The sequence below is a fragment of the Numenius arquata genome, chromosome W, assembly GCF_964106895.1.
Source record: "Numenius arquata chromosome W, bNumArq3.hap1.1, whole genome shotgun sequence".
In the NCBI taxonomy this organism is placed as follows: domain Eukaryota; kingdom Metazoa; phylum Chordata; class Aves; order Charadriiformes; family Scolopacidae; genus Numenius; species Numenius arquata.
The window spans coordinates 4,277,877-4,295,063 of record NC_133615.1 but is presented as its reverse complement, the minus strand read 5'-3'; the positions used below and the strand labels follow the sequence as shown (position 1 = coordinate 4,295,063).

The 17,187-nt window shown below is 41.4% G+C and overlaps 1 protein-coding gene across 3 annotated transcripts in view; it reads right to left on the bottom strand.

The window, feature by feature from the left end:
• The window catches only part of LOC141476553 (ras GTPase-activating protein 1), a 94,909-nt gene that overhangs the window by 1,732 nt on the left and 75,990 nt on the right, over positions 1–17,187 (bottom strand). For all 3 annotated transcript variants that reach the window (XM_074165236.1, XM_074165238.1, XM_074165237.1), the window contains 5 exons: positions 13,844–13,930; positions 9,630–9,697; positions 6,031–6,119; positions 1,533–1,610; positions 534–668 (listed from right to left, as the gene is read on the bottom strand). In XM_074165236.1, the coding sequence (XP_074021337.1) occupies positions 534–668; positions 1,533–1,610; positions 6,031–6,119; positions 9,630–9,697; positions 13,844–13,930 (457 nt within the window). The remainder of the gene's footprint in view (positions 1–533; positions 669–1,532; positions 1,611–6,030; positions 6,120–9,629; positions 9,698–13,843; positions 13,931–17,187) is intronic.

Here is a 17,187-nt window from a genome sequence, read left to right as displayed (position 1 = left end):
AAAAACTGTATAGAAGTTTAATAGTTGGAACAGAACATTAATTTATAGTGTTTGCTAGAGAAGTTTGCCGTGTTTGTTTACAAATGTAATAAATCAAGAAGCAGAAATGAAGTAGTGATAGAAAGCTAAGAAAAGTAAATTAAATTATTTAGTTCTCAATTAAAAGAACTAGGTCCTAAAACTAGGGCCTGTCAGGAGACAGTAATTTCTTGAATTTAGGCTTCCTCTAGAAACTAAAAAACTTCACCTGAAAGCTAAACAAAAAAAGCAAAAAAAACAAAAGCAAAAAACCCAAAACAGAACACCAAAACCCAACCTACTGCCTTAAAACATCTTTGGTTTTGTTGTATAAATACTTAGTTCATAGTTTTGAGCTTCTTTACCTTTACAACTAGCAACCTCCTAGTGAAATTTCCATATTATTTATCGCTCATACTGCTGGACAGAAAAATTACAAAAGAATCACAATATTAAGCAATAACTCAAGACGTGTTATCTGTACCTGTGATTTTTGTTAAACAATTGTAGTTTACCTGCATTACACCTCGCTCATTACTGAGTGTCCGAAGTTCATCTGAATGTGCCACACACATTTCATGCAAGGCTGCCAGATAACGGGATAAGTCAGTTCTAGAGTGCTCTGTAGTGTCTGGAAGCTCAGGAACATTCTTTAACAAAAATTATGAGAGACAATTATTATCTATGAGACAAAAATTATTATCAGACAATAGCAGCAGTAAAAATGGACACCAAAAAAAAACCCCAAACTATCAAGTCAGTAAATCCACTAATAAAATAATGTAATTAAAACAGTAGATTAATCAGTTATTTTAAAACCTAACAGTTTTCTGAGTCTTCATGCATAATCTGCCATTTAAAGAAAAAAACAGTATATCATAATATGCAGAAGTTGCTGTTTAATCAGAAAAAGGTGACATATGACAATCCACCTGAATAACACACTTCAAAACACTCATTGTTATAGATTATCAAAATAGTCTGAGATGTCTTCTAGGTCACTTTTAATGGATCAATTCAGGAAGCTAGTCACATTTCATTCATCTTCATATTTAAAACAAATTCTTGGTTTAATCATATACATATATACATACATGAGCTCCTAACTCTTGTTATAGCTATCATACACAAAACAGTAACAGTTTCAAACTGAACTGCAATTATTATTTTCTTTTAAACTACAATATCTAGAATTCATGCAGTGAGACATTTGGTAATGTATAACTAAAATTGAACATATTTCTTAAAACTTCAATTTTTTCAATCTCGGGTCAAAACCATATGACAAATTACACATAAGAATTTTTTGTTTTAAAATTTTTTTTTTAAAAATGGTATTTTCGGCCAAAAGCCCTAAATGTTCCTAAACATACATAAGAAAAAATTTTCAGTAACAAGCATTCAAGATTGTGTGGAAGCTGATGCATTTTTGAGCTAGTTAACAAGAACTGTAAAGAATTTTAATTTACAATGTTGCTATACAACTTTCAATAATTTTTTTTTAAACCACTTACCCCAAGTTCATCTAAGAACATGATCATGCGATGTTTGTTACTCTTGATGAATGGATTTACCCCCTCCATATATGGCTCCTAGTAATTTTAAAAAGTATTTATTAGAACAAATCAGTACCAATTTAATAGTCATACCTGAAGTGAACACATCGTAATCAGAGACAAATGACACTGCAGAACACAAATGTGTCATCTGGAGGGATTTTATTTTTTCAAGTGAATTTATAATGACTGGTGTACAACCAATCAAAAGATTACACTTCTTTATATTCCAGACGGATTCTGAAATTGTTTATATATATGCAGTGTGACATAAAATTTTACATTTCTGAAATATTGAAGCTGGACTTCTTTTTTTTCATTGCAGCTAAATAATGGAGAAAACATTCTCAGAGGTAACATCAGGACATAAGTGCCCTCTTCATTGTTCTTTCGTTAATGCATGTAAGCATTCCAAGTTGTGAGTATCAGACAAATGGCTGTATAATGGCAGCCTGAACTTGCTTTCTTTCATTATGCTTAAGTCAACAGATTTTTATTGTTCAACCATGTTGCGACTTGAGAACCAGAACAGACCAATTTTTGATGGCATTCTTTTAATGATGCAATAGAAACTTTATAAAAAGCTGAGGCTTTTCGGTGCAACTTGTAAAACTGATTTACAAAAATATGTCAAGCAATATGAAAATGAGTACAAATAAAAGGGATGTTTCAAAATGCTGTACCAACAGAAAAAAAACAGTCTAAGAAATAAGTAGAGGAAAAGTGTGTGTGTGTAAGGGGGAAGCCAGAGGTTGGTAGTTGTTCATTTGTTTCAGAATTAAAATACTCTATATTCAGGCTGGAAGTTTAGTCCTAATTGGTCTCAGTTTGAAAGTGAATTATTACATATAGTATATAAAAGAATATGGGTGTGGAATGTATTTCAAGGTTCTGTACAAAGACATGCTAATATTACCAAAAGATGTCTCCCCATTTTGACATCAAATAATCAATGGAAATGCAAAAAGGCTCCCATCATCTACTTAAGGCAGATGATACATCCTTCTTGAACAGATTCCTTCTAATCACAGATTTCTACTCTAGCATTTCTCAGTTGTCTTTTTAATATGGATATTCGTAAAGAAAATGTACCCATTTTATAATCACATAGATGTTTTCTTTGTGAAGGGATGGGTGCCTGCCTCTCCTCTCCCACTTCTCCAACTCCAACACCCATCTAATTGACCAAGGGAAGCCAGTAGATGTGGTGTTTTTACATTTTAGGAAAGCTTTTGATACTGTTTCTCACAATATCCTTCTGGATAAAATGTCCAGCACACAGCTAGACTGGGTGCCCATAATAAACTGGGTGAGCAATTAGCTGATGGTTTGGGCTCAAAGGGTTATAGTAAATGGGGTTACATCAGGCTGGCAGCCAGTCACCAGTGGGGTTCCTCAGGGCTCAATTTTACGGCCAGTGGTCTTTAATGTTTTTATAAATGATCTGGATGGAGGAATCGAATGTATGGGATGCTAAGAATAACAAGAAAGGCTTCTACAGGTATGTCAATCAGAAAAGGAAGGTTAAAGAAAGCATACCCCCCCATGATGAGCAAGAATGGCAAACTGGTAACAGCAGATGAGGAGAAGGCTGAGGTTCTCAACTTTTTTGCCTCGGTCTTCACTGCCAACCCCTCTCCTCACACCTCCCAAGTTCAAAGACCAAGCGAAAGCAGGGGCTGTGAGAATGAAGAACCACCCACTGTAGGAGAAGACCAGGTTCAAGACCTTCTAAGGAACCTGAAGGTACATAAGTCCATGGGACTTGATGAAATCCATCCACGGGTCCTGAGGAAGCTGGCAGATGAATTTGCTGTGCCACTTTCCATGATATTTGAAAAGTCGTGGCAGTCCGGTGAAGTTCCCGCTGACTGGAAAAGGGGAAACATAACCCCCATTTTCAAAAAGGGAGAAAAGGAAGACCCAGGGAACTACAGCCCGGTCAGTCTCACCTCTGTGCCCGGCAAGATCATGGAGCAGATCCTCCTGGAAAATCTGCTAAGGCACATGGAAAATAAGGCAGTGATTGGTGACAGCCAACATGGCTTCACCAAGGGCAAGTCATGCCTGACAAATTTGGCGGCCTTCTACGAAGGCGCTACAGCATTGGTAGATAAGGGGAGAGCAACAAATATCATCTACCTGGACTTATGCAAAGCATTTGACACTGTCCCGCATGTCATTCTGGTCTCTAAACTGGAGAGACATGGATTTGATGGATGGACCACTCGGTGGATGAGAAACTGGCTGGATGACTGCTCTCAAAGGGTTGCAGTCAATGGCTCGCTATCCAAGTGGAAACCAGTGACAAGTGGCATTCCTCAGAGGTCAGTACTGGGACCAGTACTGTTTAATATCTTTGTCGGAGACATGGACAGCAGGATTGAGTGCACCCTCAGCAAGTTTGCCGACGACACCAAGCTGTGTGGCACATTCAACGCACTGGAGGGAAGGGATGCCCTCCAGAGGGACCTGGACAGGCTTGAGAAGTGGGAGTGGGCCCATGCAAACCTCATGAGGTTCAACCAGGCCAAGTGCAAGGTCCTGCACCTGTGTCACGGCAATCCCAGGCACAAATACAGGTTGGGCGGAGAATGAATTGAGAGCAGCCCTGAGGAGAAGGACTTGGGGATGTTGGTGGACGAGAAGCTCAACATGAGCCAGCAATGTGCACTGGCGTCCCAGAAAGCCAACTGCATCCTGGGCTGCATCAAAAGAAGCGTGGTCAGCAGGTTGAGGGAGGTGATTCTGCCCCTCTACTCCGCTCTGGTGAGACCCCACCTGGAGTACTGTGTCCAGCTTTGGAGTCTTCAGCACAGGAAGGACATAGACCTGTTGGAATGAGTCCAGCAGAGGGCCACAAAGATGATCAGAGGGCTGGAGCACCTTCCCTGTGAGGACAGGCTGAGAGAGTTGGGGTTGTTCAGCCTGGAGAAGAGAAGGCTCTGGGAAGACCTTATAGCCCCTTCCAGTACCTAAAGGGGTCCTACAGGAGAGATGGGGGGGGGGGACTCTTTATGAGGGAGTGTAGCGATAGGACAAGGGGTAACGGTTTTAAACTGAAAGAGGGGAGATTTAGATTAGGTGTCAGGAAGAAATTCTTTACTGTGAGGGTGGTGAGGCACTGGAACAGGTTGTGCAGAGAAGTTGTGGATGCTCTTTCCCTGGAGGTGTTCAAGGCCAGGTTGGATGGTCTTTGAGCAACCTGGTCTAGTGGAGGTGTCCCTGCCCATGGCAGGGGGGTTGGAACTCGGTGATCTTTAAGGTCCCTTCCAACCCGAATCATTCTATGATTCTATGATTCTATGATTAAGTAAGCTTGCCAATGATACTAAACTAGGAGTAGCTGTGGCTTCCCTCAAGGGTAGAGAGATCTGGATAGACTACAGAGCTGGGCAGTCACCAACTGTATGAAATTTAAGAAGACCAAGTGCAGGATTCTCCACCTGGGATGGGGTAATCCTGGTTATATGTACAAATTGTGGGATGAGATGCTGGAGAGCAGCCCTGCGGAAAGAGATCTGGGAATCTGGATTGATGGCAAGTTGAATATAAGTCAACAGTGTGCCCTGGCAGCCAAAAGGGCTGACTGTGTCTTGAGGTACATCAAGCACAGCATAGCTAGCCAGTCAAGGGAGGTGATTGTCCCACTGTACACTGCACTGGTGCGGCCCCACCTCAAGTACTGTGTGCAGTTTTGGGTGCCTCAGTATAAGATGGACATCAAACTATTAGAGTGCGTCCAGAGGAGGGCGACCAAGATGGTGAAAGGCCTGGAGGGCACAACTTACGAGGAGCAACTGAGGTCACTTGGTTTGTTCAGCTTGGAGAAGAGAAGGCTGAGGGGTGACCTGATCACAGTCTACAACTTCCTCAAGGGGGACAGCAGCGGGGGAGGCGCTGATCTCCTCTCTCTGGCGACCAGCAATAGGACACAAGGAATGAATCTGCACCAGGGGAAGTTCAGGTTGGACGTCAGGAAAAGGTTCTTTGCTGAGAGGGTGGTCGGTCACTGGAACAGCCTCCCCAGGGAAGCAGTCAGGGCACCAAGCCTGTATGAGTTCCAGGAGCGTCTGGACGACACTCTTAGTCATATGGTTTAGTATTAGGTAGTCCTGTGAGGAACAGGGAGTTGGACTTGATGATCCTTATGGGTCCCTTCCAACTTGAGATATTCTATGCATAGTAGAGTATGGCTGCTACCCTTTTGGTCATTGACAGACAGAAAAAACAGTCCACATACTTCCACTGTTGTCTTTGGAACAAATGTCTGAGTTTATCTGTTCTCATAGCATGGTACAACAAGGAACAAGGCCTCCTTGCTGATGAAGACACCCAGGTCACACATTACGATTTGCACAAGAAAACAGCAACAGATTTTTGTCTGTATTAAACAGGGACATTGAGAAGTATAGGAAACACAGTCCTAGACTGTTCTGTGTAAAATTATATTCACCTTAGCTCCAAATTCAACCAGATTTGCTAAATTCTGCACGGACTTGGCAACCAGCGTCAGCGTTCTTGCAGCAGTAGGGGAAGGAGAATCTGATAGGAATACAAAATAGAGAGTTACTGGCCATTTCATTTAAAACTTCCAGTAGTCACATGAAACTTAAGCTCTTCTACAATTTGTTATTTATCATGGAATTTAATACTTTGAATGCTGTAACAGAACTGCATGTGGAAAAAAATCTCATGATCAAGCAAACTTTTGTTGTTTTTAGTAATTATGTCCACAAAAAATATTAATATGCATATCTGCCTTTCTGTACTTGTTGCTTACAGAACAAAGTAATCAAAATAAAGTGTTCCTCAGAAGCCTAATGTTAACAAAAGTTTTATGAATTAAATGAAAAGCCTTTTCAGAAAAATTGAACAGCTCTGTTAAAAGGAAGATTTGTTGTTAGAATCTAATAAAATAATTAAGTTTATCCTTTTCCTTATTTGCATATACCCACATAAGTAGGTTCTGCATTGTTATGCAAGTTATACTTTAAATTACGAGTACCAGGAAAATAGACTAACATTGCATGCAATCATGGCTTGTATTTCCATGAAAGTATAGTTATTTACTGCACAAATCAAATGCTAGAAATTCCTGGTACAAACACTTGTTGGCAAAAGCTGTTTTAACTGACTAAGAGATTATTATTAAGCATAGGGGTTTTTGTTGTTTTTTTTTAAATAGTTATGGTCAAATCTGGTTTTCCACTTACAGGCCATTTAAATGTTCCAAAATTGACATGTTTAGTATATAAACTCTAAATTTCATGGTGCTTCATAAGAATGCTATAGACTCTTCACTGTCTATCTGTATGTTTTGATCTTCTGTCTTTCTGCCCCCTTTCCCGCTCAGCATTGCAATTAATTAAATAATAAGTTCCAACTTTTTAGGCATAGCTCGAGCTTAGACTGAGGCATTTGTCATACAACTAATCTCATGTGTTCATAGCATCTAGTGCTTAGTACTGTACATCCCTTTGAAGAAGCAGTGCTGGAAAACATTACTAGCCTTAGAATGGGGAAGTTCAGGTGAAGAGAATTGATCCAAAGAAGTGTATTAAACTAAGTGTAAACTAAGAAGGTTGAAAAAAAGGACTTAACTTTTTCAGTAAAGATTTTTGAGAACAGTTGTTGCGGTAACAGGATAGGCACGTTGCTACTGAAACAGAACTCTATACACCCAGCCTTCAGAATATTTCTCTTCCCCCTTTCTGCCCCATTACAGCAAGGAAGTATGTTAGAAGCTTTGCTCCAAAAGAAAGAGAGCCCCCTTTTTTTTTTTTTTTTTTTTTAAAACAGCTCTAACAGCCCTATAATTGGTCCATAAATTTACCTTAGCAAAAGTGAAGAATATTATCTGAACTTCTAAGCAAGACTAACACTTACAGACAAGCTTAAAAGGGATTACACAAATTTATGGATAACAACTCAATTTACAGCTAAAGACATAGTGGTCTCAATGCAGTCCCCAAGTTAGAAAAAATGTAACTCACAAATCTGAAGACAATAAAAATACTAAAGAAAGGATCACCATATACAGGGCCATGGTTCTTAAATGCTTTCCAAGTGTGTATGAAAATTGTTAAAGGGAGAAAAGGAACTTTTGGACTGACTCAGGCCTTCTCATTTAGCATAGCTTAAGGAGGGAGGACAGAAAACTTGCTACATTGTTTGAAAAGCTGCCTATAAAGGCAAAAAAGGAAAAAATTTTTCCCCAAAGGGTTTCTGACACAAATGATTTCTGATTTCTTCCTATTTCCAAACCACCATTTTACAGGTAAAAATGAGAAGGTGTTAGGGAGGGAAGGAGGAAAAACAACAGCCAGTGCAAACCAAATTCCATCTAGGTTGGGATGATCTTTGCCAAAACAAAAAAGAAAAAAAGGAAGGGTGATGATGACAAAAAGATGAAGTATAACACATGCAAACTTTTTAAAACTGCGGAACTCACACGTCCCAATATTTTAGTACTACAGTTTTCCCACCAGTAGTTTATGCCTTTCTTTTCTTCCTCCCACAAGGGTTTGCGTGGCAAGGTTTTGGTAGCGGGGGGCTGCAGGGGTGGCTTCTGTGAGAAGCTGATAGAAGCTTCCCCCATGTCTGATTGATAGAGCCAATGCCAGATGGCTCCAAGACAGACCCACCGCTGGCCAGGGCTGGGTCAACCAGCAACAGTGGTAGCACCTCTGTGATAACATACTTAAGAAAGGGAAAAAAAACAACCAAGTGCTGCAGAAGAGCAGCAGGAGGAGAGGAGTGAGAGTATGTGAGAGAAACAACCCTGCAGACACCAAGGTCAGTGAAGAAGGAGGGGGAGGAGGTGCTCCAGGCACCAGAGCAGAGATTCCCCTACAGTCCATGGTCCATGGTGACGCAGGTTGCCCCCCTGCAACCCATGGAGGTTAACAATGGAGCAAATATCCACCTGCAGCTTGTGGAGGACCCCACGCTGGAGCAGGTGGAAGCCCCCGAAGAAAGCGGTGATCCCATGGGAAGCTCATGCTGGAGCAGGCTCCTGGCAGGACCTGTGAAGCCCTGGAGAGAGGAGCCCATGCTGGAGCAGGTTTGCTGGCAGGACTTGTGACCCTGTGGGGGACCCACACTGGAACAGTCTGTTCCTGAAGGACTGCACCCTATGGAAAGGACCCACGGTGGAGCAGTTCATGAAGAGCTGCAGCCCATGGGAAGGACCCATGTCAGAGAAGTTTGTGAAGGACTTTCTCCTTTGGGAGGGACCCCATGCTGGAACAGGGGAAGAGTGTGAGGAGTCCTCCTGCTGAGGAGGCCTGGCTAGGGTAGAGTTAATTTTCTTCATAGCAGCTCATATGGTGCTGTTTTAGATTTTTGACCAAAACAGTACTGATAACACACTAATGTTAAAGCTTTTGCTGAACGGTGTTTACATAGCATCAAGGCTGCCTCTGTTTCTCACTCTGCCTCCCCGGTGAATAGATTGGGGGGTGCACAATGGGCTGGGAGGTGACACAGCCGAGCAGATGACCCAAACTAACCAAAGAGATATTCCATAACATACAACGTCATGCTCAGCAATAAAAGGGAAAAGAGGGGGGTTTACGGGTGTTAGCCATCTTTTGCTCAGGAACTGGCTGGGCATCAGTCTACCCATGGGAGGTGATGTGATTGCCTTTGCATCACTTGTTTTGTTTTGTTCCATTTATCCCCCCAAGTTCTCTTGTTTTTATTCTTCTTTTCCTCTTCCCCCATCCCACTGAGGGTGAGGAGGGAAGTGAGCAAACGACTGTGTGGTGCTTTATCTGCCCACCCCACCAGGGTTAACCCACAACAATTTTCTTTATGAAACACCACTTTTCTGTAAGATTCACTGTTATGTTTTTTTTTTTACAAGACTGGGAATAAACACTGTCTAACCTTTGAGGGTGAAAACCATATGCTGGCTGCCTTAGGAAGAAAGTCAATAACATGACTTTGGACACAGTGTTCAAAAGACTTCATATTTTGCTAAATTGGGCACTAAAGTAAGTTCATGCCTATTACTACATAAAGTATGAATTCAGTCTGAAGCATACTCACCTGAGATGATATTAAACATCCTTGGGTTCAGAATAGCAGGACAAATCAGTCGAAGAAAAACAAAGCCACTGAAATGGAAAAACATGTATTTTTTTCAATAATAATGTTAAAGAATTAATGTAAAATTATGTAGTCTTTAAGCATTTAAGTCAGTGTGGAAATCTTTGTGAGACAGATGACAAACAACCAGCTTGCACTCCATGAATATGTTTGTTAATTAAGAATGTCTTGTTATGATTTCAGCTATGATAAAAACTGAAATAAAACCAGGCATATTGATTTCCCAATTAAGGTAAACCTCTGAAACCACCTGGGAAAAGCTTAACTGTAAAGCCATACTGAAGCCTGTATTCTAAGACCACACTGGCTTTATAAAGGAGGAGCACTTCCTCTCCGCCTCCCACAAGTGTTCCACTGTCTACTACAGCAAGTAATTCATCCTGCAGCCACTCGCTTCCCCAAGCCAACATAAGGAGAGCAAGAGCGCATAATCAGAATGGAACCTCTCTTTTGGCAGCAACATGGCCTTAGTTCAGCTTGAACTGATCCATATCCTGATAACAGTACACTATTATCCTAGAAGAATAATACTGGATCAGCTACTTTCCTCACAGAAGTAATTGCTGCCACCCAGACAATCTAGAAAGCTATGGAAAAGCGCTCAGTTTGACTGCAGAACTAGGAACTTATTAAACAGAAACCCAAAATAGCCTTCAGTTTAGCATGAGAAAAATCTAACTTTCTGTTGACAGCTGAAGTAAAAAAGTCCATCTCAGGTCAACCATAATTCTGAAAGACTGCTATAAAATGAAGAGACATATGGACCAACTAAAGCAATCTAACTCACCTCTCATTTTGTTCATAGTGTGTGGACACTACCAGCAGACACTTTTTTCCCTACAGCGATACCAAAGAATGGAAGTGGACCTTGCACTACCTTGCTTGTTAAGTATACAGTGATGGCATTGCCCATTATAAATTGGAAGTGACACATGTAGCAGTTAGGTTAACACACTTTTCATGTGTCCAAGACACTTGAATTCCAACAGATACTGTTATAGAAATTTCCTATTTCTCCAGGAACCATGGATTATGGGCTGACAAAACACTCCTGGCCCAGCATGAAACAAAATTATTTTCTATGAGATGAACTTAAAGCTATGAGGAAGTAAATAATTTTGAAGTCATGGTACATACATCAATTTTCTCTTGTAGATGGCCTGTAGTTGAAGACAACTGGGGTATGAACCTGTCCTGGTTTGAGGTAAAACAGAACCAATTTTCTGTTCAGTAATTTTACTTTTTAGCTGGGCCTCTTCTAACTAACTAAACTCTGAAATTAACAGCATATTGTTCAGAAACTGTTCACTCTCACAGTGATAAGACCTGATTATACCAAGGAATGGTATGCACAGAGGCCCTTGCTTATACTTATTGCTATAACAACCACAGTCAGCTACCTTTGCTATATGCCCTGTTGAAGGGTGAGCATAGAGGGGTCCCACCTGTGGGGAGGAGCGGACAGGACAGGTGAGCCAAAACTGACCAACAGGGTATTCCATCCCATCTGCCCCATGCTCAGTATAAAAGCTGAGGGATCAAAGGGTCAAGTCTCTTTCTTCAGTGGCTGACGTCTGAGGAGGACCCTGTCTGTTCGTTTGCCTTTGATCCCAATCTGTGCATTCCTGACTCCAGATCTGGAATCCAGCTCCTGTCCGTTGCTGAGTCCAGTCTGGGACTTTCCCTTGTGCCTGCTGGTGATGTGATCGTCATCCTGGGAGCTTGATACGGTTTTGTATACACTGCATACCTTCTTTTTTTACCTTTTTTAAAATTATTTTTCTTCTTTTTAATATTTATTATTTCATTATTAATATTTTCATTAAAGTAGTTTAGTCCTTGTTCTAAACTCCTAAATCTCTTTATCTCTTCCTCTCCTCTCTTTGAAGATTTGGTGCTTCTTACACTGGTCAAGCTGTCTAAATTAAGAATGAGTCAATACCTATGCATGGATTTTTACAATGAGACAGAAGTGGCAGCACTTTCTGAATTATATAGAAGGGCAACTACCCAGACACTTAAAAACTATACACTTGTCTCTGAATATCTAATCATTCTTGGACCAAAAACAGTGCAATAAAATATAATATTCTTCACTGGAGGCTGCAAAAAAACCTGTACTCTGGAGACAAGTCACAAGTATCCACTTAAGAAGGCTAAGATGATAAGAGAAAGGGACCAAATATTTATAGTATCCAACAGAGATGCCAGGAAAATTCTGAATGTCAGCTGTATCCACTTAAGGAGAGCCACATGGCTCTCTCTGGAGATGGGGAGGAACAAAAGAGACATGGTATTTGCTTCTAAGTTCTACACCCTTCCAACAGGCTAGCCCCAACACCTCTGATAAGAGCAGCCTCAATTTGAAGGCAAAACCCCTGCAGAGCACTGTTGAGTCCCTATTGTTCCAAACACTAAATGACAGCATGGAAGGTACTGTACTAATTACACTAACATTTACTGAAACTCTGGGGAAGGAAGGGCTCCCATATCTTAATTTCTGTCTCCAGCCAAAGTGATAAACAAGAGCCAATGACAAATCATCTGGAAGACACTGTTCAATGGGAGATTAACCTCAGCAAATCATATCAGTGCCAGATATTGGTCTACCGGCAAACTAGGCTTGCAAAAAAAGGTAAAGCAAATGTAGAAGGGATGTGGGCTTTGACACCTTTAAACCCTCAGTATCATTTAGAACAACAGTGTCAAAGATTTTTTTGACCTGCACTGGCAACTGATAGTGTGTCCTGGTTTCAGCTGGGATAGAGTTAATTTTCTTTCTAGTAGCTACTGTGTTTGAGATTTAGTATGAGAATAATGTTGATAACACATATTGGTTTAGTTGTTGCTAAGTAATGTTTACATTAGTCAAGAACTTTTTCAGCTTCCCATAGAAGCTGAGAGGGAGCATAGACAGAACAAGCTGGCCAAAGGAATATTCCATACCATAGACATCATGCTCAGCATATAAATGGGGGTTGGCCGAGGGGGCAGGAATCTGCGATTGCTGCTTGGGATGGGCTGGGCAACCGATCATTGGGTGGTGAGAGCGACTTGTATTGAATCACTTTATTTTGTATATTCTTTTACTATTGTTGTTGCTGTTATTATTATTATTTTCCTCTTCCGTTACTGTTCTATTAAACTGTCTATCTCAACCCACGAGGTTTTATTCCCTGCTCCTTTTCTCCATTTTCTCCCTACCCTACTGGGTAGGGGGGGGGAAGTGAGTGAGTGGCTGTGTGGTCCTAGTTGCTGGCTGGGGTTAAATGACAACATAGTGTTAAAGGAAGAACTATTTATTCAATTGATTTATGAATGCAGACCGGAGTTTTTGTACTCAGTGCCAGTTCAGAAGAGCCAGGTTCAGTAGCCTGCAACATTTTTACAGAGGCTCTGGAATGATTGAGCTGGAACAGAGAAATGAAACAAAACTGGGAGGGACAGCACAGAAGTACTTATTTTCAGAAATGAACACCGTGTGTTTATTCTGACTGATCAGCACTGGGAGTCTTCACTGATGCAGAGAACTATATATTCCAATGCAGATAGTACCTTAGTGGAATCTAATGACAGTCCAATCACCTTTCTGAGTAGGTGTTAGTTTCCTTAGCATGTTAAGTCTGCGTTTTAAAGACATTCATCTTAGCATGTATTACATTTTTCCAATAATTAACACACACTACATAGGAGTCCCTGGATAAGGCACAGTCCTCCCAGATGGCATATGACAGGAACATCATCTTCAGAGGTCACTGCTCTCCAGAGGTATCACAAAGGTTAACTATCACTTTGAGAGAACTTTTTCTCTTTACCAACATGAAAAAGGAAATCAATATTTTAGATTAGTTTGTAAAACTTAACAAAATACAAGTAAATTCAAAGTTAAAGGTATTAAGTATAGCTATACTGAACTCTATACTACACCTCTAGCGAGGCTCCAACAGCATGACTAAGAATCTAGCAAGCTCTCAATCCTTAATTGGGATATCATGCTCCAGTACCATGATAATCTTAAATATTCTTGTAACCTATAGAAGTACTATAAAGTTTTGGCACTAAAAGAAAAAAAATAGATAAGCACACTGAAGTATGACAGTAATAAGATGTTAAAAGGTTATTTTCAGCATAGAATAAAGTGACAAGTACCTTACCTAACAACTCTTGTTCTCATTGTGGTATTAGCTGGCCACTTGTTTTGAACAGACTTCTGCAAGCATCCATAAATATATCTCAATGTCCTGTAAAAATAATAGCTAATTAATCATTTCATTAAAATCTTCACTGATAAAAAAGCTGGTCAGAAAGGATCTAGTCCAATCTCCTGCTTAATGCAGAACTGTTATCAACACTAGGTTTATAATTCAGACATAACCTTTAATTTAAAATCTGCTATAACAGTCCATTTACAAATGGCAAAGAAAATCCTTGACTAATACACTATTCTATTTGTGCAGGTAAAATTCTGCTTATTCACATGTACATGAAATGTTTTATAATATTATTTCTTAGGTAGTGTTTCCTTTTAAAAAATGAAAAAAAATGATGGTTTGGTGGCTTTTTTCCATGGGTTTTTCCCACTTTTTAACTGAATGAATAACAATTCGTGCATCTATAAATAAAAGTTAGGTGTTTAAAAGTAGTTAAGCAATAGTCCTCTCCTATCAAAAAATGGGAGCACTCTTATATTTCAGAAAATGTTGAGATACTTATACTTGAGAAAATGTGCTATACTTAAAAGAATGAAGCTTTTAATGCTAACCTTGCCATCGCTGACAAAAAAGAAACTTCTGTGCTATTCTGTGGTGGGTTGAACCCGGCCAGCAGCTAAGCCCCCACCCAGTAACTTGCTCACTTCTCAGCAGGATAGGGAAGAGAATCAGAAGGGCAAAAGTAAGAAAAACTCATGGGCCAACATAAAGACAGTTTAATAGGTAAAGCAAAATCTGCACACACAAGCAAAGCAAAACAAGCAATTCATTCACTACTTCCCATCAGCAGGCAGGTGTTCAGCCATCTCCAGGAAAGCAAGGCTCCATCACACGTAAGGGCTACTTGGGAAGACAAAGGCCGTAACTTCAAACACCCCCCTTCATCCTTTTTTCCCTGCAGCTTTATTGCTGAGCACTATGTCATATCATATGGAATATCCCTTTGGTAAGTTGGGGTCAGCTGTCCCAGCTATATTCCCTCCCAACTTCTTGTGCACCTCCAGCCTACTTGCTGGGGGGAGGGGGGGGAAGAATGGGGAGAGAAAAAACAACCCTCAACACTGTGAAAGCATCATTCTGCCAAAACATGGGTGTGTTATCAACACTGTTTTAGTCACAAATCTAAAACACAGCACCATACAGGCTGCTATGAAGAAAATTAACTCCATCCCAGCCAAAACAAGTACAAATCTCCACCCCTTATTCCATACCATTTGCATCATGCTTAGGTCCTACACTATCCAGTACATCCTCATTAACCACCCCCACCCCCTTCCAATCCTTTAGTATACATACAGATATAATTCCCTTAGTCTATGGGCCCCCCCATGAAGTGTCCATAAATTGTCCACTGAGTTCATTTATTCCATGACTTTGGGCTCCATCTGTTATGATGGTCACTCAGGACAGGAGAGGTGGTGTGTTGCATGGAGTTATTGGGCACCAAAGCCAGCTCAGGTTGGGTCACTGCTGCACTTGCCCGGCTTCTTGTAAAGCTCATCCACCATTAGTTTGGGTGGTTCCTGTTATAGTACTTCTTAAAGCATACAACTTTCCTATAACATGCAACTCAATAGGTTACAACAGTTTAAACATATATCCATTACAATCTCCACCCCTGGTCCTTTTGGACCAGGCTATAGAGTTTAACATTGTACTGAACTACATCCCTTGCTCTTGCTGCAGCATGGATACTCCATGGGCTGCAGTCCCTTTGGGGGCATACCTGCTCTGGTATGGACTTATCTACATGGCACAGTCCCTTCACAGCAGTTTTGTGTCATCAGTGAACTTGCTGAGGGTCCACTCTGTCCCCTCATCCAATTCGTTGATGAATATATTGAATAAGACAACATTATCAGTGCAGCCAAGGCTACCCTCGAGCTTCACATTCCCCACCAGCCCCTCCTTGTTGGTAAGGACAAGGTCCAGCATGGCTCCTCTCCTCGTTGGCTCTTCTACCATTTGAAGAAAGTTTTCATCAACACATTCCAAGAACTTCCTGGATTTCTTGTGCCATGCTGTGTTCTCCCTTCAACAGATATTGGGGTGGTTGAAGTTTCCCATGAGGAGCACAGTCTGTGAATGCAGTGCTGCTCCTATCTGTTTATAGAGGGTCTCATCCGCTTTGTCGTCCTGGTCAGGTGGCCTGTAGCAGACCCCCACTGTAACATCAGCTGCCCCTGTGTTCTCTTTAATCTTGACCCAGATGGGTTCCATCCCCTTGGACTCTAATGGCATTAGGGTACACTGTGCACCCATGTCCACCAAAGCCTTATACTCCCATGGGTCTGATGTGCCAGGCCATCGAATCCACACAGTCCAATAAAACTCATTGTCCCTTTCTTCTGCGCAGGCAGAGGAAGGATCTCTCTCTTCTTGGTTGGAGTATTCATTACCCAACTCCTGTAATTGCAGTCCAGAAGTCCCTTCATTAGGATCAGGAGAATCAGCCCTTCTGCTGTGTCTGGGGAATTGCTCAACAGTAACCGGAACAGTAATCTCTGGATGGAGCTTTTTTGGTTTTTTTGGTTTTTTGGTTTTTTCCTTTCCTTGTAATTCACATATGTGGTCTTCTAGGTTTGAAGTAGGTTCAATGCCCCATTTCTTCATGTCTTCCCTGTGGTTGCAGAGCTAGAACCACAGGGTGGCACATGGTATGCATCCATAGTTCCCTTTCCCTTGAGCAGAGAAAGGCTGATTTCCTACCGCACTCTGGATAGCTGAGACACCAGACTGTAGGGGTAAGGAGAAAGATATTCTCTTCAAGTTGCTGGAACTGTTGGGACAGTTTCTTCACTGTCCTGTAGGGTCAGGGAGGAAGAGAGATTCTCTTCAGAGCACCAGAGCTGGCAGGTCAGTTTTTTCCACAGTCGGTGCCTCAATCTCTGTCCAGTCCATTATCACCAGAGTGCTGGTGTACGACAGCTGAACAGAAGTTCAGTAGGGGTAGAGCAGCCCCAACACAGTGCTAGAAGTTGTGTCTCTCATATAGACAAGGCATCATTTCTTCAAGTGTTCTGCCACTTCGATAGCATTCCATGCCTGTTCAGGTTTCAAGTCCCATACCACTGCCAAGGGGAAATGCTCTAGGTACCTGTCCAAGTTCTAATACACACCTTGCCACCCATGACCCCTGTGCCTCAGAGTGTCCCCCTGCAGCCCATGGAGTTTAACAGCGAAGCAGATATCCACCTGCAGCCTGTGGAGGACCCCACGCCAGGAGTGATCTCCCTGTCCTTATCTCGACCCACAAACTTTTTGTTATATTTTCTCTCCCCTGTCCA